Source organism: Balaenoptera borealis (genome assembly GCF_965194805.1).
Source record: "Balaenoptera borealis genome assembly, chromosome: 4".
Taxonomy (NCBI): domain Eukaryota; kingdom Metazoa; phylum Chordata; class Mammalia; order Artiodactyla; family Balaenopteridae; genus Balaenoptera; species Balaenoptera borealis.
The window spans coordinates 136,270,994-136,297,107 of NC_138861.1; the positions used below are offsets into that span (position 1 = coordinate 136,270,994).

Here is a 26,114-nt window from a genome sequence, read left to right on the forward strand (position 1 = left end):
CATTGGTGTTATATGTAAATTTCCTTTGAAGGGCGCTTGTCATAAAATATCCCACCAATTTTGAGGGGAAAATAAGAAATCCACAAGTTATTCTGAATATATGTTAAGATGAGCATTTTGTGTTGCTGATACATTTTAAGCTGTTGGATATGTTTGAGTTTGTAGCAAAGATAGATTAGTTACCTAGAGATAGATTAGTTACCCAGAGATAGGTTGGTTACCCAGAGATAGATTCATTACCCAGAGATAGACTAGTTACCCAGAGATAGACTAGTTACCTAGAGATAGACTAGTTACCCAGAGATAGGTTAGTTACCCAAAGATAGACTAGTTACCTAGAGATAGATTAGTTACCTAAAGATAGATTAGTTAAAGATGAGAATATGTTGTTAACAAAACTTACAGGTAGTAACAGTTCTCCAAGCTGATGGTCTTAAGTTGACCCAGCCTGAGAGATTTTGATAAAGGAACTTTTATAGATTCTTTAGAAACATTTAAAAATATTTCTTTAAGTCCACATTTTTTGTTTGTTCATTGATTCATTCGATAACTTTTTGAGCACCTGCTAAATGCCAGGAACACGAAGATTACTCTAATGATCCAGTTGCACCTCCTAAGGAGCTCATGCTGTAGTGGAGCTCACGTAGGGTCAGAAGTAAGCAGACAGTTTCCCACCGTGTGATAAGTGCCATGATAAGGGTTTGCAGGGAGGAACCCTGCAGGAAGGGCATCTGTGCAAAGCGTGTATTCCACATGGTTGCAACAAGATCTCCACATTCTCTTCTTACAGCGTGATGTTGATACTCCTCCCATGGAGAGTTATGGTATGTGTGTGTGTCTCTGTGCCCCACTGCCCCGGCCTTGAATCTGGGTGGGTCTGTGACCACGGCTTAATTGGTACTGTGCACACAGACTTAAGGAGTGGGCTCATAAAAGGGGACGTGCCTTCTGCCTGTCCCCATTCTGTGAGGAAGGCCAGGCCACATGAAGAGGCCCTGAGTCGTAGCATTCTGGCTGATAGCCCCAGCTGAGGCCCCAGCCACGCTCAGGAACAGCCATCAGACGTGAGTGAAGAAGCCGTCCGGGTAACCTCTGCCCCAACCATCTGGCTGCAGCTACACAAGGAACCCTGAGTGATAACCTCAGCTGAGCCCCATCACCCCCAGTACCGGGAGAGACAATAAATGGTGGTGGTTGTTTCTTTCATTTTTTTTTTTTAATTGAGATATAATTGACATACTACATTATATTAGTTTCAGGTATACAACATAATGATTTTATATTTGTTTATCCTCCGAAATGATCACTGCAGTAAGTCTAGTTAGCATCCATCTCCACACATAGTTACAAAGGACGGTTGTCGTTTGAAACTACTGAGTTTTTTGGGTGATTGCTTTTGCAGTAATAGGTAACTGGAACAGGAGCTAATGCATACTTACATTCTCTCAGGTCCTCATCTTCCTTTTTTGTCAAGTTACAGAATTGGACCAAAATACCTCTAAGGTTTGTTCTTTTAGTTCTGTCAAAGGAGACCAGAATTCCTGCTTATGAAATCCTGCCTGGTTATTGCCCACCACCATAATTGTATGATCCTGCATGCTGGGAAACCTCGGCTACACATTCTCTTTATACTCGCCTGGGGCTTCTGCTTGGAATGCCTATTTGGGCCGAGTTATAGACAGATCTCTAAAATTCTTTTTACCCTTTTCTCTTGAAACCTAACAGAGAGGTGGTTATGACCAATGAGCCTCCTATTCCATATTTCCTTTCCCCTGATACTCACTCCAGTCTGCTGAACCTTCTAGGAATGGCAGTTACCTCTGGCCGTGATCTTTGCACCATCTGTATGGGTGGAAAGAGAATGAACCAGAGAGAGGAAGACTACCAGGGTGGTCCTACTGTTTATCGTTAAAATAATTTAAAGATACACAAGATGCTAGTAGTCTACCTTTTAACCTGAGTGAGGTAACGTGGATGCGTTCACTTTGTGATAATTCATTGTACTGTACTACAATTTATGCACTTTCCTGCATGTGTATTAAATAGCAATAAAAAGTTAGAAAAATGAGGCTTATGAGTTCAATTTTGTAATAGAAAAGATTATGATTTACTAATAAGTAGAAAAGGAAATTTGTCGGAATAAAATGATTATTTCATCTTTGATGCGTAGCAAAATGGTTGGCTCATAATAAGCCCTCAAAAACATTTACTGAATGAATGAATAAACCATGTAAAAAGAATACATGCAGGGAAAACAATTAGAAGTTAATATCAATACAGCAAAATGCTAATAGTGTTGGATTAGGGTGGGGGCATTATGGGTAATTGTTATCGCTACTTTTCTAAGTTTTTAATTTTATGATTATGTTCCATATTTTTTAATTATATAATTTTGGGACTAAAGAATGGATGATTTCTTTTCAGCATTAATTTTTTAAAAATTCTCTGAGCAGTCACAGGTGTTAAGCTTATAAATAATGAATATTACTTTATGCCCCTGAGCAGAGATATAAATCGCTGTTAGGAAAGAGACTCCATCCTTGAATACTTCATCGAGCAGATGCTCTTGTTTATCAAGATCAGAAATCCTATTCCAAGTTGGGTATGTGTTCATACCCATTTGCAAGAATGGACGATTTTAATGTCATGGTGGGTTTGCTAATCGCACAAGGTGCTTCTGTGGTGGTAATTTCTCACTTGCTTCTTTCATAGTGACATTTCACACTGCAGTCACCCCACAGGCAGGAAGATCATGAACACTTTGTCCTGGTCAATGCAGTTTGCTCGGGGTGACTTCTGCTGTTGTCTGGCTGGAGGTTGACCCACTGTTGACTAAAGTCCCTTGACCAGCACAGTGAGACGGGTGACTTTTCTTTCCTTTTACGACAGCAGAACTCTGTTCTATTCTCATTCTTCTTTGCTGGATTCTTGGGGGTTTTGCTACCTTTTTTGGTGCCATTTTTGGTGTTCCTGCTGCCAAGGGCTTGCATGTTTAATTTTTATATTTCTATTTTTGCGTTTCTGTTAAAGTTGGACAGTTGATAGCTCCCGGACTACCTGTAGCTAGCCGCCGACTCAGTCCAGAGCAAATAGAAGTTCCCCTTTTATCTACATCCTAGAAACTGCATATCATCTCAGTGATTTATTTTTGTCCTCAAGATTACCCATTTTCTGGTCATTTTAAACTAGATGTTTTTTTAAGGATTGGGAAGGATAGGGTTAGAGAGAGTACACATTGATATTCTTTTTTTTTTTAATTATTTATTTATTTTGGCTGCGCTGGGTCTTAGTTGCGGCATGCAGAATCTAGTTGCGGCATGCGGGATCTAGTTGCGGCACGCGGGATCTTTGTTGCGGCATGCGAACTCTTAGTTGCGGCATGCATGCAACATCTAGTTCCCCATCCAGGGATCGATTTCAGACCCCCCTGCATTGGGAGCATGGAGTTGTACCCACTGGACCACCAGGAAAGTCCCCACATTGATATTCTAGACACACATACCCCTGGAAACTATTTCTGATGAAGAATAAACAAAGTTTATTTCAAGCTGTTTTTGTGTCAACTTCTAATGTTCTCACCTGTGATCATTAAATAGATTTGTTTTGTATAATACTTGTGCTAAGTTTCTCTTTTAAATTTTAAAAAATTTTGGAAGTGTTTTTGGATTTACTTTTAAAAATCATTTTAGTTGAGGTATGACTCCATAATATGCACAAATCTTAAACGTATACTCAGTAAATTTTGACATATGTATGTCCCTGTGTAACTACCACCCAGGTCAAGATATGGAATGTTTTTGGTACCCAGAAGGCTCCATGGTACATCCTCCTAGCCAGTACCCCCTCCCAAAGGTAATCTTTTAAAAGTCAGAACTTTTCTATCAACAGAGTTGATTTTGCCTCTTCTTGAACTTCATGTATATGAAAGTATATGGTGTGTATTCTCTTGTTTCTATTATATTTTCTTTAGTTTATAATCCATGAGAAATATCCACGTTCTCACTATGTAGTATTCCGTTGTATGAATACATACTATTTATTTTTCCATTCCACTGTTGATGGACATCTTGGTTATTTCCAATTAAAATATCTGAAGTGCTCTTTTGAAAAGACAGATTTGTTTTTCATGAACACATAACATGGTTTTATTCTCTAATATTTTGCAGACTATTACTTGGTATACATTTTTATTTTCTCCTGTAATAGGTGTAACATTTTGATATTCTTAATGAAAATAACTCTACTTGTTTGTCTCTCCTCTCGCACGTCATTTTTTCCCCATATTTTTACCCATGGAACTTGAACGACTAGTAAAGGAAAGACACTGAAGCAGTGGGTTCACCGGAAAGACAGAATTTTAGAGTTTTTCTGCCTTTGTTGAGAGCGTCTGGTTGTTACTTCCCCCTACGGATGAGCACCAAAGGAATCCCATGACTTACCCGAGAGCAGACAGCCAGTCAGTGATAAACCTGAGACCCACAGGTTGTGTATTCCATTCACAGAGCTCTTTCACTTGCCAGGTTGCTCACTTGAATGGGTGGGGAAAGTGCCAAAAGATTTCTCTTTGAAACAAAAACGAAAAGAAATGACTTAATCCTTTCAAAATGTAATTGGGAAATAAGTGTTAAACTACCACAATGTACTGTTTAACCCAGTTAATTCATTCTGAGACATTTGTCCTAAAGAAGTAATCTAAAACACATCTGCAAACCGCAGCCAGCAGATCAAATCAAGCCCACCACCCATTTTTGTACAGTCAGCAAACCAAGAATGGTTTTAACCTTTTACAATGGTTTTTTAAAAAAAATCAAAAGAGTGATATTTTATGACATATGAAAATTATATGAAATTCAGATATCAGTGTTCATAAATAAAATGTTATTGGAACACAGCCACATTCATTTGTTTATTGCTGCTTTCAAGCTACAATGTAAGAGTTGAGGAGTTGCGACAAACACCATATGGCCTGCAGAGCCTAAAATATTTACTGATCTGACCCTTTACAGAAAAAGTTTGCTGACCCCAGATGTAAAAACAGGAAAAGCTATGTGCACGAAAACATTTATTCAAGCATTTTTTAGTAATAATAAAAAGCATGAAAATGTCAAACCAAGGGTATGGTTATTTAAATTATAATTTAATAAATTTGTATGTTATTTGACTATTAAAATTGTAATTGTAAAAACTGTATACCAGCATAAAAATTCTTATTACTTGAGAAGTTTAAAAAGAAAAAAATCCTTGATGCCTCATTTGTGTGAACAAAGGTAAAGACTAAAAATAATTTGCAGAAACAATCATGGCTATAGTGCCATCAATAATTAATAGTTATCAATAATTTTTACAACATTTCTGCAATATTATTTTCTATTTTAATGAGAAATAAAAACCTGGCACTAGTTTCTTATCCATCATCTTCAGAGAATGTGATGTTTTACTTAATATTCTGAATAGTAGTTACAGTAGATGAGCTACCCTTATTCAAGGAATTCTAGAATGGTAGGTTGGGAGGGACCTTAATTTTCTCTGGTTTAGTGCTTACATGTTATAGTTGAGGGATTGATATTGAAGTTAAAAAAATACAATAATTTTTATTCTCTCAAAACTTAAGAATTTGTCAGTAAATGCATTAACTTGAATGTATAAAATGGCAGTATGTAACTATGTTTCAAAAACCGGATGCTTTCCCCTCTGAAGTCAAATTCAGCTTAAATGATCTATTTATTTATTTAAGTAAATTTATTTATTTATTTTTGACTGTGTTGGTTCTTCGTTGCTGTGCGTGGGCTTTCTCAAGTTGGGGCGAGCGGGGCCTACTCTTCGTTGCGGCACGCGGGCTTCTCATTGCAGTGGCTTCTCTTGTTGCAGAGCACAGACTCTAGGTATATGGGCTTCAGTAGTTGTGGCTCGCGGGCTCTAGAGCGCAGGCTCAGTAGTTGTGGCACACGGACTTAGTTGCTCCGTGGCATGTGGGATCTTCCCGGACCAGGGCTCGAACCTGTGTCCCCTGCATTGGCAGGCAGATTCTTAACCACTGCACCACCAGGGAAGTCCCTAAATGATTAACTTATTTATTTATTTATTTATTTATTTTTGACTGTGTTGGGTCTTCGTTTCTGTGCGAGGGCTTTCTCTAGTTGTGGCAAGTGGGGGCCACTCTTCATCGCGGTGCGTGGGCCTCTCACTATCGCGGCCTCTCTTGTTGCAGAGCACAGGCTCCAGAGGCGCAGGCTCAGTACTTGTGGCTCACGGGCCCATTTGCTCTGCGGCATGTGGGATCTTCCCAGACCAGGGCTCGAACCCGTGTCCCCTGCACTGGCAGGCAGATTCTCAACCACTGCGCCACCAGGGAAGCCCTAAATGATCAATTTAAATGCACAATCTGATCCTACCCCACTGTCTCATACCTATTTCCCAGTCCTCTTGTATGTAAATACCAGCTTCTAACAAGACTGATTTATTCTTTTTCCAATGACTGCCAAATGTACCTTGTATGTCCTTCTATTCTTTAGCATTCATGGTCCCTGACTCTCACTTGGTGCTTAGCCGAAGTTGCTTTGTTCTGTTAAGCGGGTATATTAATTTTCTATTGCTGCTGTGACAAAGTACCACAAACTTAGTGATTTAAAGCAGCACAAATTTATCATCTTGCAGTTCTGGAGGTCAGAAGTCTAAAATGCGTCGTCTGCACTAAAATCAATGTATCCACAAGGCTGCATTCCTTCTGGAGGCTGCAGGGGAGAACCCCTTTCCTTGGCCAGCTGCTGGAGGCCACCTGCGTTCCTTGCCTTGTGGTCCCTTCATCTTCAAAGCCAGCAGCGTAGCATCTTCATGTCTCTCTTCCTCTGACTCTAGTTTTCCTGCCTCCTTCCTATAAAGAGCCTGTGATTACATTGGGCTCATTTGGATAATCTCCCAATCTCAAGATCCTTAACTTAATTACATCTGAAAAGTCTCTTCAGCTATGTAAAGTAACATATTCACAGATTTCAGAGATTAGGATGTGGACATTTTTGGAGGACAGTTATTCTGCCTACCACAGTGTGTGTGAGTTTTAATTTTTTTCTCTTTGCAGTAGTAATAATATATGCTTATGGCAGACCATTTAGAAAATGTAATTAAACAAAACAAAGAAAAAGCCCAATCACCCAAAGGGATTCACTTAAGTATTTTGATAAACGGGTCTCCCCCTTTATGTTTTATATGATTCTTGAATGAAATCTCTTGATAAACTTGATAAATTTCCCCTCTTATTTCTACCCATCAATAATTCTCAGACTATTTCTTATTTAACAATTCAAATCAATTCATGCAGTTCATTTCCTTTCAGCCTTTGAAGTGGGACCCTGCATACAAATGACTCTCATGCACTTGTTGAGAAAGAACTTTCCTGGAGTGCACGCTGCCCACTGCAGTGATGTGACATCCAGGAAGCCTGCCATCTCTGAGTCACCTCACAGAGGTGCTCAGAAAGACGTGAGGAAAGCAAGTATCTGGGAAGTGAGAAGTGGATGTAACATTTCTTTTATAGAAAGAGACAATTTTCTACTAAACATTTAAAAATATTGTGTATATACTATACTTGTTCTAAAATTTATTTTCATATCTTTTGTGATGATACATGTCTCCTATTTTTAGAGGCTTGTTGGACATGATGCTTCCAGATGATACTTCCTATAACACTCAACTACGGAACTGTATTCATTAGGGTTTGGAGGGGGAAAAAAACAAAGAGTCATTTGGGACATTATCCAATGGAGTTTTAGTTTAAAGGAGCAAGGTTTAAATCTTTTCACTATTTAGGTGTCCTGAGGATAGAATAATCTATAGACAGTAGAACTCATGGTTGGTACGGTCCAGAAGGGGTTTTGTTTTATCAGTATATCAGTACTTCTATATTGTGTTCACCTCTCTCCCTCCCAATCTCTCTCTCTCTCTTTCTCTCTCCCTCCCTCCCTTTTTTTTTTTAAATGTTTATTTATTTATTTAATCTATTTATTTGGTTGCACCAGGTCTTAGTTGCAGCAGGCGGGCTCCTTAGTTGTGGCATATGAACTCTTAGTTGCAGCATGCATGTGGGATCTAGTTCCCTGACCAGGGATTGAACCCCGGCCCCCTGCATTGGGAGCATGGGGTCTTATCCACTGAGCCACCAGGGAAGTCCCCTTCCTTCCTTTTTAAAATCACTATAGCTATAAATAATTTGATATAGTACACTTGTTTAATCTCATTTAAAAATAATTAAGGGAGTATGTTGCTTTTTCATTTTTCCAAGTTGAATTGAAGTTGGAAGCTTATTTTAGTTTGCAAGTTCTTACTCTTTTCTTCCAGTTTGATTGAGATATAATTGACATACAGCACTAAGTTTAAGGCGTACAGCATAATGATTTGACTTACATACATCATGAAATGATGACCACAGTAAGTTTAGTGAACCTCCATCATCTCATATAGATACAAAATTAGAGAAGTAGAAAAAAAATTTTTTTCCTTGTGTTGAGAACTCAAGGTTTACTCTCTTAACACCTTTGTTATATAACAGACAACAGTGTTAATTATATTGATCATGTTGTACATTACATTCCTAGTACTTATTTATCTTATAACTGGAAGTTTGTACCTTTTGACCACCTTCATCCAATTCCCCTCTTCTCTCCTCCCCCGCCTCTGGTAAGCACAAATCCAATTTCTTTTCTGTGAGTTTGTTTGTTTGTTTTGGAAGTATAATTGACCTACCACACTATGTTAGTTCCTGTTACACAACATAGTGATTCGATATTTCTATACATTGCAAAATTCTTACTTTTAAGAAAAGTAACCAGGTTGCTCAAAGTGCTGCAATAGTGGACCATCCTATAAGGCTTGGTGCCCAAACCTGAGGAACTCTCTCAACTGAATAGCATCTCTTGAGCATTTGAACCTAGTGTAGGTCATTGCAAGCTTTCAGAGGGCTGGCCTAAGGAACTCCTACTCACTCTGCACTTAACCCCTTTCCCATATGATAGATATCAAGAAGAGCAAGGAATGAAGGGAGAGGGGGAGGGGGAAGAATAGCAGTAGCTAAAGTAATGGCAGCTTCACCTGTTCCCCAACCCTCATTCCCACAGGGCATCATGAAAAGGGCCAGGTGACCCCTACACACATAGTGGGTTGCATTAAAGGACAGGAACTTGGAGCTTAGGGAACACAAATCTTTTATAAAGAACAATTATTAACAATAAGATATTGTTAATATATCTTATACTGTACTTTTTTTTTTTTTACTGTTGTTATACTGTACATTTGCTCTGGAGGGAGGCACTATCTCATCCAAAGCTGTTCGCTATACAGACAGTCTTGAAAAGATAATCCAGAACACAGACTTTCAGTGCCTTGGCTTTTAAGATATACGAAAATATGAGAGACCAATGGAGAATTGTCTACCAACACTATTTTATCTATATATATCAATATATATTTATTATCTGTCTTCCCCAAAGAGTATTAAGCTCCATGTGAATAGAGGTTTTTGTCTGTTTTGTTCAATTCTCTATCTGCAGTGCCTAGAACAGTGCCTGGCATACAGCAGATGCTCAATAAGTATTTTTTGGATAAACTAATGAATGGATGAGTATGAATTATTTAATCAATTTCCTAATGATAGGAATGAGGAGAAAAAAATAACCTTGGTATGTGTATTTCTATTAATGTACTGACTGGTGTTTAGATATTACCTTTATGTTGTGAAAGTAAATTTCCATTTTAACACTGATCTTTATTAAAACCACCTGATTTGATCATATACACATTTAAAGAAAAGCCATGGAAAAGGAGATTTTTTACCGAAACATGCTATAGGTTTTATTGCGGTTGGGGGCTTTTGAAACAAAGACGTGTGTAGGCACATATCAGTAATAACAGTGAATACGCAGCATATTGAGTTATGATATACCACATGGATTTAATTAAAATTTCAGCTGAATTTTTTTTACTGTGAGTCTAAGTGGTTAGATTCAATTTTGTTAAGTGCAATATTTGGTTTATGCTACAAATTTTCCATTTGTCCCTTGGCTTTATGTAATTCTCCCAATTGTATCAAAAATGAGAATATTCATCTCTTTAAATATTCATAGGTTATATATAGTTATGGTGCAATGTTGGGCTGCATTATAGTTTAAGAAAGAGTGGGGTGGGAGATTAGTTCTGCCACTAATGAGCTTTATAACCTTGAACAAGTCCCTGAATGTCTGTACCACATTTTCCATTGTACTTTGAAGATCAGAATAGATGCTTTTTAATGTTCCAATTCTAGATCTTTTTCAGTTTTGGATACTCACACTACTGTCTTTTATTGTGATTCTGTTTTCAGGTGATGTCCTTGTTGCCGTGAACGATGTAGATGTGACCTCTGAGAACATAGAGAGAGTTCTGTCTTGCATTCCTGGACCTATGCAGGTGTGGACATTCTTTTTCTGTGTTTTATGATGAATTACATGACATAAGTGTTTGTGCTATCTTCTTTTTATGAAATTCTGAAAATAGTCATGTATAATGGGTGAATTATACTTACATGCTAGGACATTTTTAAAATTTTAGCTCTTAGAGATTGTTCCAAAAAGAGAGAGAAACATCTACAAGAACAAGAATAAAAACATACATAATGACCAACTTGCCATTATAAGTACCACACCTGCTGATGAAAATCCAATTCCTAGAAAAGCCATTTAAAATAGTCATGGAATTTTCTATTTTCTGACTTAGTAAAATCATAATTGCTATAAAGTTTTTTATTGTGGTTTTGTTTATTTTAAAATCTATACTATTCTCTAGATTTTTTTTTTCTTTTTTGTTATCTAGTTTAGCCTTACTCCTGAGCTTTCAGTTAGCTACTTAATGAATTATTTTTCATTCCTTGTAGGTAAAAATAAATCTCTTTCATAATAAGTTATTTTGATTCTCTAAGCATTGACATTTTGTATTACAGATGACATTTTTATGTCATTAGATGTATTTTTTTTAGTTTAGTTTTTTTTTAAATTTAATTTTATTTATTTTTTTATACAGCAGGTTCTTATTAGTCATCAATTTTATACACATCAGTGTATACATGTCAATCCCAATCGCCCAATTCATCACACCACCATCCCCACCCCACTGCGGTTTTCCCCCCTTGGTGTCCATACGTTTGTTCTCTGCATCTGTGTCTCAACTTCTGCCCTGCAGACCGGTTCATCTGTACCATTTTTCTAGGTTCCACATACATGCGTTAATATACGATATTTGTTTTTCTCTTTCTGACTTACTTCACTCTGTATGACAGTCTCTAGATCCATCCACGATTAGATGTATTTTTAAAATGCTATACCTCCTGTTTAAGAATGTTCTGCTCTTGTTATCATCAGGAATTGGCTTTCTCTCTTTTGAGGGGTAGGGAGGGTGATATGTTTTAGACAGGTTAGAGACTCCATCAGGCAGTGAGAGGATGAAGCAATTTTCAGATTGATCAGGATGAAGAACAGAATGCCTGATAAATCAGAATCATATCTGCATCTGATTTGAGATTCTGAAATAATAGGACCCATTATGAAATTTCTTGTTTTCTAAGAAAAAAGACTCCTGTTATGTTCACTTCCTTCTCTTAACACACACACACACACACACACACACACACACACACACACACACACACACAGATGCTCTGTAAATTTAGCAGTCTTTGGAAATGCAAAATGAAAGTGCTAGAATAACTATGGTAGCCAGTGACTAACAATGTCTAGGAGTGGATAGAGAGATGGAGATGGAGATGGGGCTGTTTGAAATAATAGCAATCAGGCGGACATAGTGCTGGAGTAGGGTGTGCTGGTATTCCCTTTAGTTGCTAGATGAGGGGAGGAACAGGGGTGGGCCAAGGTACTAGGGCACCTTAAGGGGTCCAGACAGCAGCTACTTGCCAGTCAGTAATGAAGAATCACAGAATTTTAATGACTGAAACAGTGTCACCCAAGTAAACTGGCTGCGTATCAGCCCCGAGTGAGGGCTCCTCCTTTCTTGCCTATGTCAGTGGCAGGTGTCCTGTCAGCGCTACCAAAGTTCAACCACATCTGTTCTGTCTTCAAAAAAAGAATTATGTTTCCAGTGGAGTCACATTATACTTATATTTAATTAACATTTGCAAGTTCAGCTATGCACACTTGGCAGAAAAAAGAAGAAAAAGAAATAATGATTTAAATATTTTTGGACCAATTTCACCCACCATTTCCATGTCCTCATTAAGCATGAAATAACAGTGTATCTGTGGTCTGCCTGGTTTGCCTTTACAACTGCATTAAATGTGGTTCTGTGCTTAAACATATATATATATACACACACATACACACACACATAAATATATGTATTTTATATATATTTATATTTATTTTATATATATATATATTTTTTAACAACATGGCTCTTAAGTGCCAATTCTTACATCTTGTGCCAAAATGAGGAAACGGCAATTTGTTTTAAAGATGGAAGAAAAACTGTTGTGAGTTGGAATTAGCCTATTGAGAGAGTATGTTGTACTCCAGCACGGCCTTGCCTTCCTACTGCAATTTCAAGGGGATTTTGACTATATACAACTTGAGAATTGGGAAGGGAACTAGTGTTTGTATGTGCCAGCAAGTGTGTCAGTGCTTTGCTAATTGCATTCCCTTTGATAATTTCATTTGTTCCCCATAACAATCTGTAAGGATCTGATAATTTATATTCCTATTTTATACATGAGAAAAAAAAATCTGAGAGAGAGTTAATGATTTGTCCAAGGGTGCAGAATTAATAACTCAGAGCTAGAACTGAAACTGACTCCAGAGCATAATCCTCCCATTTCACAGACAACCTGGGTAGATCTTTGTGTCTGCATCCCCTTGTTCTTGTTGGGCCAGAACTAACTGCAGGGGACTTGTCTCAGAAAAAGCTGTTCTACCTAGTTTGTATCTATGGCATTTGAAACCGTTATGCAAGCAATAAGGGGAGAGGAATGCTGATTTATAAAGACTACCTTAGCAGATTTAACATTTAAATTTGGAAATAGCCAACAGTAACATTTTAAACTTAGAGTATAAAAATAGCCTGAAAGGCTTCTTGTCATCCAACAGAAGATGCCCTGGAAGAGAGTATAATGTGGTAGAAAGGTCACTGAGGAGAAGGAGGGCAGATCTCTATTTTAAACCTCACTCTGAGCAAGTTTCCAAACTCTTCTGGGTTTCAGTTTCCTCATTTATAATCAGAGGGGGTTTGAGAGAATAAATCTCTGAGCCCCATTCCAACTCTACAGTTCTGTGTTTGAATTTTAAATAAGTTCTGTTATAAATAGTTTCAGAACACCAGGATGAAATCCAGAGGCAAAGCCTATATACTACATGAGGCACAAAGAGCCCAAATCATTTCTTTTAAAGCCAGGTTTTAAGAATCTGCAAAACAATTATCTTAGATTCTTCAAAAATGTTAATGTCATGAAAGAATAAAAGGCTGGACAACTGTTTTAGACTAAGACAGACTGAACTAACATACAACCAAATGCAGTGACTAATCCTTTATTGATCCTGTAGTGCAGTTAGGAACAGCTGTATTGGGATATTTGGGGAAATTTGAATACAACCTTTACTAGAGAATAGTATTGTGTTTAATATTAAAATTCTTAAGTATCATAATTGTATTTGGTTTTGTATCCTTAGGAGACATGGACTGAAGTACTTAGCAATGAAGCATTAAAATAGCTGCAAATAATTCTCAGGTAGTTCAGGCGAAAATTTTGTTTAAATAGAGAGGGTTAGGATGGAAGGAGAGGGGAGACACATAAGTGAGAAGAGCGGGAAGAAGCAAATGTGGCAAAATGTTAAAAATTGCTGAAACTGCGTGAGAAATATATGCATAATCGTACAATTCTTGCAACTTTCCGTAGGTTTAACATTTTTTGAATAAAAAGTTGTGGGTTTTAAAAAAATGTTTTAAAAATTCAAAATGGCAAGAACAAAGGTGCAAGTACTTTTCTAATTACTGACTTTTGTGACCTTGACCTGTTGCCACAGCTCTGTTCACTCATTTATTCAATAAGCACATAATGATGCAGTTATGCCATCCCCTCCCCTGGCTTGATCAGGAAACTTGGGTCCAAACATTGCAGTTGACCGGGATTGATTATATTAAGCCCTGGGCCATCACCGGGTTTCCTGGAACTTTGGAGGAAACCAACTCCTTTTCTGGGAGATCAGCCTGCAGAACATTCATCTTAGACTCTCATCTTTCAAGTACTTCTTAGACCTAAGAGAGAGGAGAAAAGGCTTCTTAAAGGAGATGACACTTGAGTAGAATATTTTAACTTTTATTATTTCTTTGTAACACAAAAAGTGGTACTCATATATACTGTGGAAAGATTAGGAAATAGGCAAATTTTTAAAAAAGTATTTGTAAGTGTTTTTTTATTCTCAGAACCCAGAGGTAACCAGCTGTGTCAATATTTTAAAGAAGACTGATGTGATCAGATTTGCATTTAGGATTATATCCCTCTGGATGGGACTGGGGGTTGGGAAACCAGGTGGTCAGCTTTCCAGTAGTTCAGAAGAGAAGGGGTAAAGGCCTGAGCAAAGGACTTGGCTGTGGATATGGAGGAGAAGGAGTAGATTAGATTTAAAGTATGCGGGAAGTAAAGAGGACAGTACTTCCTGCAGGAGAGAGCAGAGTCCAAGATGCCTTCCAAGTTTTGTCTTGAGTAATCTCGTGAGATCACCTGAAAGAGGAGGATCGAGGAGAGAGAATTTGCTGAGCCAAGTAGACTCAATTCCTTCAGAGTTTTGACTAAGGAATATTCAGAGCATCTGCCAGACAAAGGAGAAAAGATCAGACACATGGAAAGCAACGAAGGTGCTGTGAGAGAGACAGTGTAGACCATGGGGCAGAAGTGAGAGTGTGGTCTGGCTCTGGAGCTGCTTCAGATTCTGACAGCCTCCCCAGGTCCCATGTGTGAAGAGGATGGCATGGTAGCTAATGGGGAGAGAGGATCGGTTGGTTGGTTTGGCGGAGGCTGAAGAGACATTGCTTGTCACATGGGGTGGGTTGGAGGTGGGAGTAGAGAGAGGATATAATTCAAGCAACAAGATTTTGGAAGTGGTGAATTATAGAGAGCATATCCTTGGACCTGAGGTAAGACATATCATCTCCTGAACTGAGGGGCGGGGGGCACCGAGGAAAGAAAGGATGGGCAAATTGCACAAATAAGAAAACCTTCTGAGGAAGACAGGAGATGATGAAACGTGTCACCAGTTAATGCCCATGGAGGAACAACAGAAAATCCTTTTTATAAGAAGCCTCATATAAACCCAACAGAAAAACCCTCTTTGTAAGGAACTTCATATGAACTCTTATAAAAACCTTTTTTTATAAGAAGCTATAAACTATCTTATATCAGATGCTTCTTAATAAAAGTTTTTTCCTATAAAACGCATAATACCCTTAATATTTACATATATCAACCCCTTTTTAAATATAGCACTTAACTCTTAATTTGGTTATCTGTCTTACCCTTTTATCATTTTATCAAGACAACCAGATTTCCTGACATTTATAGCTACTTAACATGTAAGCTTTTCAGAATGTCTTGTTAAAGTGTAGTTATCTTTGCTTTATGGAGCCAACTTTACTTAAATCAGAAGAACGGCGGCTAAAATAGTTCCTTAAAGAATGTTAATGGCTGGTTCTGTGGTGTGTGTATTTGTTTGAGTTTTTGTCACGCTGAGGGGAAAAGGTTCTTGCCCCACAGAAAAGAAGTCCTGTTGTTTGCCAAGTGTAGCATTAAAGTTAGTTTTCAAGTGTGTCATTCTTCACCAAGCATAGCAAACCAGTCTTAAATTTTAGGTTGCCGTTGCTGCCTAAAGTAAAATTGGTAAATTTTTATTTTAAGTCTACCAGCTCATTCCCTTTTGTCATTCTTGGTGGGTCATACCCTATCTTTTGACCTCTCCACCCACAAGAATCTCAGCTGGAGAAGATGCCCTCCCTTCTGTCTCTTCAGACACATATTTCTTTCTCTGAGGACCACTGGGGCGCACAGCTCTCACGGATGTTCCAGCCGACGCAGCCCGCCTCTGTGACACCTGCTTCCCTAGTATGTCGCTCATCTCCTGCTTCCTGCAGTCAGATTTCTCACCCTCTACTCCATTCATATACCCAGGGCCTCCCCAAAGCCCAGTGCTGGGGACAATCTTCAAAGCTCCCCTCTATACTGGTACAAAGTCTGCATTCAGGATTTCCCCCAATTCTAAAGATTTCTCACGTTCCCAAGGAACACCGCCAAAGACTCCCATATATTTTCTTTTGGACACTCCTAAATCCTCATTCTCAAATGAAAGAACCCCCTGAGCTCCAAGCCATTTTTACTTCATCGGATCCTTGTTCAAGGATTCAATATATTTATGCTTATGTTTATATTTTTACTTATGTATACATATATTGAGCATTACCCACTAGAACAGATGCCATCCTCAGAACATAGTCTTTCAGGCCATATAATGCTTCCATGTTGCTTGTTTGGGTCAAAACCTCACACCAAATATTCTTTTTCACATATTTCTAAGATTATTTTGGAAACAGTGTCTCTTCAACTCTCCTCACTTTATCCTTATATTAATTTTCCTCAGATAACTCTTGATTGTTCTTATATAGGATCTCTAACTTTTTATGTTTTTGTTTAACTTACTTGATATTTTCCCCCCAAATATACTAGTGTTCTATTAGCCTTTTTAGATACAGTGTTCTAATAATACCAAGGGCCCATTTTTCAACATCAAGTTTACAGAAAACATTAAAAATTAGTAAAGGTTGATCTTTTCCGTTTGGAATATTAAATGTTTTGTAAAGAAACATGATCGTTTGGCCTCAGAAAAATTTCATGAGGAACTTCTCCCTTCCTACTCTCTGGTCATGACCTGGTTCATCTTAACTCTGAATATATATATATTGATGAATTTAGACCTTATGTCTCTTTTCTACTTGTTAATAAAATAAAATCTGAAACTTATTTTAAAATTTTATTTATTTATTTATTTATTTGGCCGCACCAGGTCTTAGTTGCAGCACGCAGGATCTTTAGTTGTGGCATGCAGAATCTTTAGTTGATATGCGGAATCTTTGGTTGATATGCGGGATCTTTCAGTTTCAGCATGCAGGCTCTTAGTTGCTGCATGTGGGATCTAGTTCCCTGACCAGGGATTGAACCTGGGCCCCCTGCATTGGGAGCATGAAGTCTTAACTGCTGGACCACCAGGGAAGTCCCAGAAACTTATTTTAGAAAATATGTTTATTTAACTAAATTCACTTTAGGTAGACAGAGATAACTTAGTGCCTCTGAAGTGCCAGACAGCTACAGATAAGCAAAATTGAATACAACCATAAATAGTCCCTCTTTGCCAACCAAAAAAAGTATATCTAGATATTTTTTCATTTGAAAGATTTTATTCATCAGAATAGATTTATTTTACAGTATAATACTAACAATAGTTAGATGGGCTGATGGGATTATGAATGAATTTTTTAAAAATAATATGCTTAACATTTTTGATAAAAATGTATAAATATGTAAGGCTCATTTTTTAAAGGAGTGATAGTAATATATTCATATTTATCATATAGTTAAAGTTGGCCTTGAAAATAGTACCTCTTTTAATAAATTAAAAATAGGTATTGTTTATTATTGTCTTGATAATAATTTTTAAGTGTTTCCTCTCAAAATGCAACTTACTGCATACAAACAATTTTATCTTCTTTTAAATATTGACAACATTTCCTTTTTCCACCAGTTTTTGGAGGTATGATTGACAAATAAAAATCATATATGTTTAGGTTGTACAGTGTGATGATTTAATATCCTATATTGACCAGACTTTTTTATTCTTGATCAAGCATGAATTTATTTTTTGACTTTTAAAATTTAATCTAATTAAAGGAGTCATTGCACTTTAATGTCTAAATTTAAAATTTTATAGGTTGTTACAGTTAGAATGTCCTGTCTTGCTTATCTGTATTCTGATAAGGCTTTAAACATTAGGAATATTTTGTGCCTATATAGCTTGTGATGACGTCCTTACTACACAAAATTAACTATATTTAATGAAAACTTCTTTTAGTCAAGATACACACTGGTGCTTCTTTGAAGTAAGCAAGTTATCTTTGGCCAGCTGGCATCTAGACACATATCTCCTTTTTCAAGGAAAGTTAATTGAGAAGTGGAAGCTACCTTTCAACCACTGGAAAATGGCCACATTCTGGACTCTTACCAATCTTGTTTGACATCAGGCCATGAAATTAAAACTATCTTGACAAAACTGATAGATAATCTTCTTAGGGTCATGGTTCAAGATCTGGCATATTGATAGTTTTTACTGTCCTTAGCCTTTATTTTAAAGGACCACAAAGAGTGTCTAAGAGACGAATATTTGAATATCACCTCACTTGAAAGGAGAGCTAATTCTGGTTATATGAGGTCGCTTTTAATCCTGAATCTCTTCCTTTTACCTTCCCCAGATGAGTCAGTGCTATTACCATTCTTAATGTAATGTTACTCTCTATTACGCTATCAGATCATACTAATTTTTGTTTTTCCATGGCATTTCTCGTATTTGTTGTCAGTACTTAGAATAAAATGATTACGTTTAAACTAATGAACTTATATACAGAGAATTATATATTCTTAATAAATATTTGTAATAATATGTGCCAGATACTGTCCTAGGACCTGGAGATACAAATATAAATAGAATACACAGTCCCTGCCATCAAGGAGCCCATACTCAAGAATGATTTTTATGCATACTGTGCGTACCTGAGTGAATGTGCATGTACAGATCCTTCTTTGTGAAAACCACAGCTGATTTTCCCTTGTTGAAAAATCAACATGTTTTAACTTTTTAAAGGTGAAACTGACGTTCGAAAATGCACATGCTGTGAAAAAGCAAACAACTCAACCAAGACAGAAAAAGGCACAGTCAAACACAAGTGATTTAATCAAACTTCCATGGGGAGAAGAGGTCAAAGGTACCCAGCAGAATATTCTAAACACTCCTCACATTGTTATGTATCTCACACTACAGCTCGACTCGGAAACATCAAAGGAAGAGGTGAGTGTCTTCTCAAAAGTGCAAAGGAAAAAAGTAAGGACCTTTTTATAGTCTTCCAAATGATTCTCAGTCATTCTGTGTCTTATGTTTTTGGTATGTCTCTTACACACAGCAGTCTTCAAATTGACAAACTCAATGAGTCTGTTTATGGAGATTACTGAAATATTTGAATTTGTTTCTTCTACCTTCTTTAAAAATTTCTATTTGAATTGCTTTTTCCATGATATTTTTTAAACTATGCTTGGTTGCTTGTATCATTATTATTCTTCCTGTATATTCTTATTTCTATTTTCCTGTGATTACTCTAAAAATTTTATCATGATATTTCTCTTAACAGATTCTAAAGTTAAATACTATCTTAACCCCTTTTCAGAATAATTCAAGGCCCTTAGTACACCTTAACTCCAATTTTCCCCTCTTCACCTGCATGCTATTGTCATCAATATTTTAGTGCTATCATTTTTTTAAATTCCACAAGTTGGGCATAATTATACTACTAGTACTACTACTTACTATTATCATATTTTATACATTACAAAATGTATAAATTATATATCATAAAATGCATATTTTGTACATATTTCATACAGATGAGTCATCTTTAAATTTATATATATGCTTACCATTTTCTTTATTCACTATTCTTAAATCTTAGGCTGACCTTATTTGATCATTTTTCTTCTTCCTAAAACATATACTTTAGGCATCTCTTTTTAATGGAAATCTGTTGGTGATAAATTCTTTTTGTTGTTATTTATTTGACGATGCCTTTTTCACCCCTTCTTGAAAGGTAGCTTTATAATTCTACATTGTGAGAATAGGCCAGTCGCTATAACAAACAATCCTAATGTCTCAGTGGCTTAACATAGTAAAAATTTATTTCTCATTTCAATGTACATGTTCCTGGTCAAATGGCTCAATGATTTGAGCCCTTCATCCAGTGGTTCCATTATTCCCAAGGACTTCAGAGTCCTCTCTTGGATCTTTTCCATCTAGTTGGCCAATGAGAGAAGAGAGAAAGCATGCAATATCACATGGGACATTTCAGAGGCCTAGCTTAAAAGTAGGAACATCACTTCTGCTCATGTTCCAATGCCTAGAACTAGTTATATGGTCTCTCCCAATGCAAGAAGTTGAGAAATATAGTCTTCCTGTGTGGCCAGGAAGAAGATGAAGTTAACACATAGCATTACTTATGCCCAGTAGGTAGAAAGTTATTTTCTCTAATCTGTTCGAAGATAGTATTTCTTTGTCTTCTGACTTATAATTGCTGTTAATAAGTCTACTGTTGGTCTTTTCTTTTAAGGAATCTGTCTTTTATTTTCTTTGTTCAGTTTCTTGCTTCTGGTATGTCCAAACTATTTTTTAACCTCTCCATAGTGTTTTTTTGTTTGTTTATTTGCTTAAACAGTCCTATTTTTATTTTTAGAAGTTCCTGAAAAGTTTTTAACTAATCTACATGCAAATCTGCCATGCTGTTCCTAGTAGTCTTTTGTTGTTTGCTTGTCTTAGTGATTCTATACTTTATTTCTCTAAGCATCTCATACGTAGCTCTTCTTCATTCTATATCTTCCTATTCCAATATCTCTAAGTCCTAATGGGGACTCTGACTTGTGGCTTACCTTGTTATTTCCTTGGGTATCATTGACTAAACTTACTGCTTGATTTCATCTTTGGGAGTCCTGTGGTTCTAAATGGGGTATGCCTTCCTTCAAAGAGAAGTTGCTTCTTCTGCTTCTATCACTGACATAGAGCACTTCAGCCTCACTAAAGGGTCTAGGTTTAATGCAATGGTCCTAGGCTCAGCTCACCTACCTAGCCACTGGCCCAATGCTCAGTGTCCTGACTGAAGACACTGTAGGTATCAGCCCTCAAGACAACCTGCCTCTGTCCTTCTGCCCACTACTCACCACTCCCAGCTGAGGCCCCAGCTTGCTTTGCAGTGCTGGGGAAGGGGGTTGGAAAGGTATGGAGAGGATGTCATTGGAAACCTCTCTACTTGTTATATATCCAGCAGTTTAACAAGTATGTTTTGGCCATGAATCCAGTTGTTTTACAGCACAAGGGTCTCAGAGCATCTAGTTTACCATAATGCTTTGAGCAGAAGTGAGATCTAAAAAGTTTTTACCTAGTTTACATTTCTTTCCTTTTGAAATCCTTGCAGCCTATACTCTCAATACCAAACCCATTTTATCCAAAGGGTGTATTTCCTTGTGTTGCTTCTTCATATGTCAAAATTTAGCCAATAATTGAACTGGAAAGGAAGGGATTTACTTCTACATATTTTTATAATTTTCTGTGTTCTGAAAAATACATGGAGACGTAGAGTTGATAATTCTAATTTCTTACACGTTTTACTAGTCCCTTGTATCTTTAGAACAATAAGAAATTTAACCATGTATTAAATAGAACACACAACATGTGTCTGGGATGGTAGCATCCTGAATCTTTCGAGGTCATCTTGGAGTAGGATAGTGCTGAGGCCTTTTGTCATCCTTGCCTTTCTTTCCATGGGAAAGTGTGTAGATGTTTCTCTAATGAACAGGTTTCTGTCTGTCGACAGCCCTGTATCAACACTGTAATTAGGAGAGGCTTTTTATTCTTACTGAACAGAGTGGAAACTGCTGCAAATACATGCTACTAACGAGTGCTTTAAAATACAGCTAATTAAATTGGTTAGGAACTGTAGAGCTTGCCAGGTCTTGAATCGTGAGGCTTTCTGGGGTGGTCGAAGCAGAGGTTGGAATAGAGACTTTCTCAAATGACCTTTGTACTCTGGTATTACTCATTTTACAATTAAATGTCATAGGGTCATTTTGTTTTCATGTGAGTTACATATTTAATAACAGCTTGTTTTCTTCAAGTTACAAGATTTGGACATTTTTAAAAAAATGAATCAAAGACTATATGGTTATTTGTTTAAAGTGGTATTTGGTATTTGGCTAAATACAGTAAGTTTATTTACCAGTTAAGGTTTAAATTTATTAAGTAGACATAACAGAAGATCTTCACTGGTGTTTGAGTTAATTTCTAGAGATAAAATGTTTTATAATATTCTTAAACTACTACAGAAATTTTGAGTTGTTAGGCAGACTGTATTTGGCCCACATAATTCCATAGCAATTTTCATATACTGAATGTGCTTAATAAGTATAAAAAAAGATGTGTCCAGTTTGTCATTATTTATATTTTATCCTAATGTAAAAGTTGCGAAGGCATGGACTCCAAGTCACATAATTATTTCTTGTAAAGAGAGACCAAAGCAAAGTGTAGAATGCTCTTTAGAGAGATAACCAAAGAAAAGATACAGTATTTTAAGAGTTTGGGCTTTCAATAATGGCTATGTTAATATTTATGAATATTGTCATTAAGTAGCATAACTGGAAATTACTCTGAATTCTCTATGGTTTCTATCTAGAAATTTTAATTTTGCCTGCTTTTAATTTGTCATGTGAGAAAAATAGCATGTTGCTTTAAGTAATAGCAAAAAAGTGAGGCACAGAATGATTCAATCCATCATGTAAAAGTATTAGCAATGCACATCTTGATTTTGAAATTTATAAAAATGAAATTTTTAAAAAACTGTGTGTTTCCTGGGAATATGCTCTTCTTGAAAATAGAAAACTATTAAGCATTTTGTGAATAATCTTATGGATTTAGTATTTTCCGTAATTTAAAATGTCTCTTTTAAAGTTTGAATACAGATTAATTTGTGGTGGGCAAACGCTTTCAAATTTAAACAGAAGATTTTATAATATCATAATACTTCTTTCTTCCTATCTGCATGACTTTAATTTAATTTTGTATTCTCACTCTGTAAGTTTAATTGCAGTCTTGTCTTGTGTTTAAATAAAAATTTAATGGTTTCACCAAAGATGAAGCTTATCTTAAAGACTCCTAAAATTTACATTTGGTGTCTGTGTGCATATGTAACCACAGGAGATAAGAATATATAACGAAATATAAATATTAGTATTTGAATTTATTGTAAAGGGACATTAATGTTTGAAACATTGTTTGCAATTAGCTGTAATTATTCCAACGAATCACTATCCTACTCAGCATATGTATCATGACTAATTTTGACAGTCTCTAACTTATTTTCAAATGTGGTATTTTAAACACTAGGTAATGTGTTAAAATTCCAGGCCTACTTCTCTCCTTATGTTTGAATAAACCTCCCACTGAAGCTGAAAGGAATCTTTTTTTTTTTTTCTTAATTTGAAGTCTGAACTTGCCATGAAAAATATAACAGTTGGAAAATTTGATGGGAATTGACATTTCTATTTCTTTTTATTTAACAGCAGGAAATCCTATATCATTATCCAGTATCTGATGCATCTCAGAAACTTAAAAGTGTGAGAGGCATATTTCTCACACTCTGTGACATGTTGGAAAATGTAACTGGGACACAAGTTACTAGGTAATAATTGATTTTTATTTAACTTTAATTCTCTTTCTCTCAAGTTCTTTACCTTAATTCTGACAAACAAAATACTAATATAGGTATCTATTATACAAATATATTTGTATCTATAATGTAAATATTTATATGGCAGATACAATGTCTGCAGATATTTGGTTTCTCTCCTAGGTTATTTCTACTAATCATCTATTTAAAATGTAAGTTCTGAGTTCAGCTGTAGATCTGGATGTTTTGGACTTTAACAAAGTTGGATTAATGACTATACTTCAGAATTTCTTCATGAAGGCAGTCTCTCTTAAGCACAGCATTATGATGAGTTTGGGATTTTTTCTGATTTTATCTTGACTATTAACTTGCTTGACAATAGCTTTGTGGTTGGTAAGGATGACTGAATACTGAATTTTTCATATAGTTCAAAATATTTTGTTCTGTTCTTAGAACAATGATAGAAAACACACAATACACATACACTTTAGGAAGAGTATTCAGAAGGCAGTATCATCTGTGCAAGTTCACTCAGTGATGGATAAGCAAATTGGTGTTAAATAACTTTTTGAAAGTCAATTATAGAGCCACACATCCCATTCCATGTTTTTTTTTTTGGTTTTTTATTTATTTATTTATTTTTGGCTGAGTTGCGTCTTCGTTGCTTCGCGCGGGCCTTCTCTAGTTGCAGCGAGCGGGGGCCACTCTTCGTTGCGGTGTGCAGGCTTCTCATTGTGGTGGCTTCTCTTGTTGTAGAGCACCAACTCCAGGCGTGCGGGCTCAGTAGTTGTGGCACATGGGCTCAGTAGTTGTGGCTCACGGGCTCTAGAGCACAGACTCAGTAGTTGTGGCGCACGGGCTTAGTTGCTCCGCAGCATGTGGGATCTTCCCGGACCAGGGCTCGAACCCATGTCTCCTGCATTGGCAGGCGGATTCTTAACCACTGCACCAGCAGGGAAGGCCCCCATTCCATGTTGATTTATCAAGTCTTGACTTTGAAATATTATAGTTAACTTATGGAAAAAGGGGGCTCAAAGTTTTTGAGTTTTGTTTTTGCTTTATTTCATAAAATAGATTTATAGATTATAAACCATTTTTCTTCCTTAATATTTCAACAATTTTAGACTTTACCAAAAACAGTTTATCTCAAACTTTGAGCTCCTTAATATTGATACAATATCAAATTGGATTTTCTAGGCTTTAATTTTTCTTTTCCCATCTTCTGATTAAAATGACACCTCTAGGATTTTATTTTTTTTGAAGTATATAGTTGGCTTACAATGTCATGTCAGTTTCAGGTGTACAGCACAGTGATTCAGTTATACACACACACACATATATATATATTCTTTTTCAGATTCTTTTCCCTCTATAATGGGTAATTATAAAATATTGAGTGTAGTTCCCTGTGCTGTACAGTAGGTCCTTGTCTAGGATTTTAATAGTTGGGATCTGCAAGATAACGGGAAGAATTTCCTTGTTTTTCTAAATGAAAGTGATGTTTAACTCTGGGACTTTTAGTATAGTGTATATAGAAAAGATTAGTTCATTTCAGAATACTAGTAACCGAGGCTCCATTTAGTCTATAAATTCACATTTATAAAAGCATGTGATAGGCCTTTTAAAATTTTTTTTAATTGCTTTATTGAGATATAGTTCATATATCATACAATTCACCCACTTAAAGTGTACAATTCAATGGTTTTTGTATATTCGAAGATATGTGAAACCATCACCAGAGTCAGTTTTAGAACATTTTTTTATCCCAAAGAGGAACCCTGTACCTTTTAGCTATCAATACACCTACCCCACCCCAAGCCCTAAGCAACCACTAATCTACTTTCTGTCTCTATAGATTTCCCTATTCTGGACATTTCCTAAGAATGGAATTGAAATATGTCGTTATTTGTGACTAGCTTCTTTCACTTAACATAATGTTTTTAAGGTGCAGGACTCATTTTTAATCTTATTAGTAAGAAAATGTGTTTAAGTTTCCCCATGTGGATTTTATTTTATTTTTCTCTGAAGTATAAATATTTTACTTCATATTTAGACCTTGTTAGCTAAAATATGGGTTAAACATGTGGAAAACAGTAAATATATAGAGAAAAACTTTTTTGTGAAAGAATATGAAAATAATTGTTATTTCAAGGATTCCTTAGCAACATGTCTTTTGTTGCATACACTGTTTTAAAACTATAGTGAAATGAATTATGACTATAAAGGAGTCTAATATTTGTCTAAAAGTATATGCATTTTTAAAACTTTATTAAGGCAGAAGTAATATCCCTTTAAAAAAATCTATTTAGCAATTCATATTTAAAATCCCACACACTTATCTACTGTAGTATAGAAGGTACACTATATCCTAGGACTCAACAGATAAAGACTGATGGGTGTATTTTAATTTCAAAGAAAACACTAAATATATATATATATTTTTTTTAATTTTTTAAAATTATGTTTAATTTTAAAGTAGTTTTAAAAAGAAGTATCTGATCAGTTAAGAAAACATGGAAAATATAAAAACAAATGGAAAAAATTAAAATTACCCCAAAGTCTACCACTCAAAGATA

At 36.2% G+C, this 26,114-nt stretch overlaps 1 protein-coding gene across 6 annotated transcripts in view; it reads left to right on the plus strand.

The window, feature by feature from the left end:
• The window catches only part of INTU (inturned planar cell polarity protein), an 84,952-nt gene that overhangs the window by 25,873 nt on the left and 32,965 nt on the right, over positions 1-26,114 (plus strand). For 5 of the 6 annotated variants that reach the window (XM_082391389.1, XM_082391393.1, XM_082391390.1 and 2 more), the window contains 3 exons: positions 10,349-10,434; positions 18,924-19,127; positions 23,432-23,550. In XM_082391389.1, coding sequence (XP_082247515.1) covers positions 10,349-10,434; positions 18,924-19,127; positions 23,432-23,550 — 409 coding nt within the window. The remainder of the gene's footprint in view (positions 1-10,348; positions 10,435-18,923; positions 19,128-23,431; positions 23,551-26,114) is intronic. The other variant, XM_082391391.1, reaches the window with a different exon arrangement.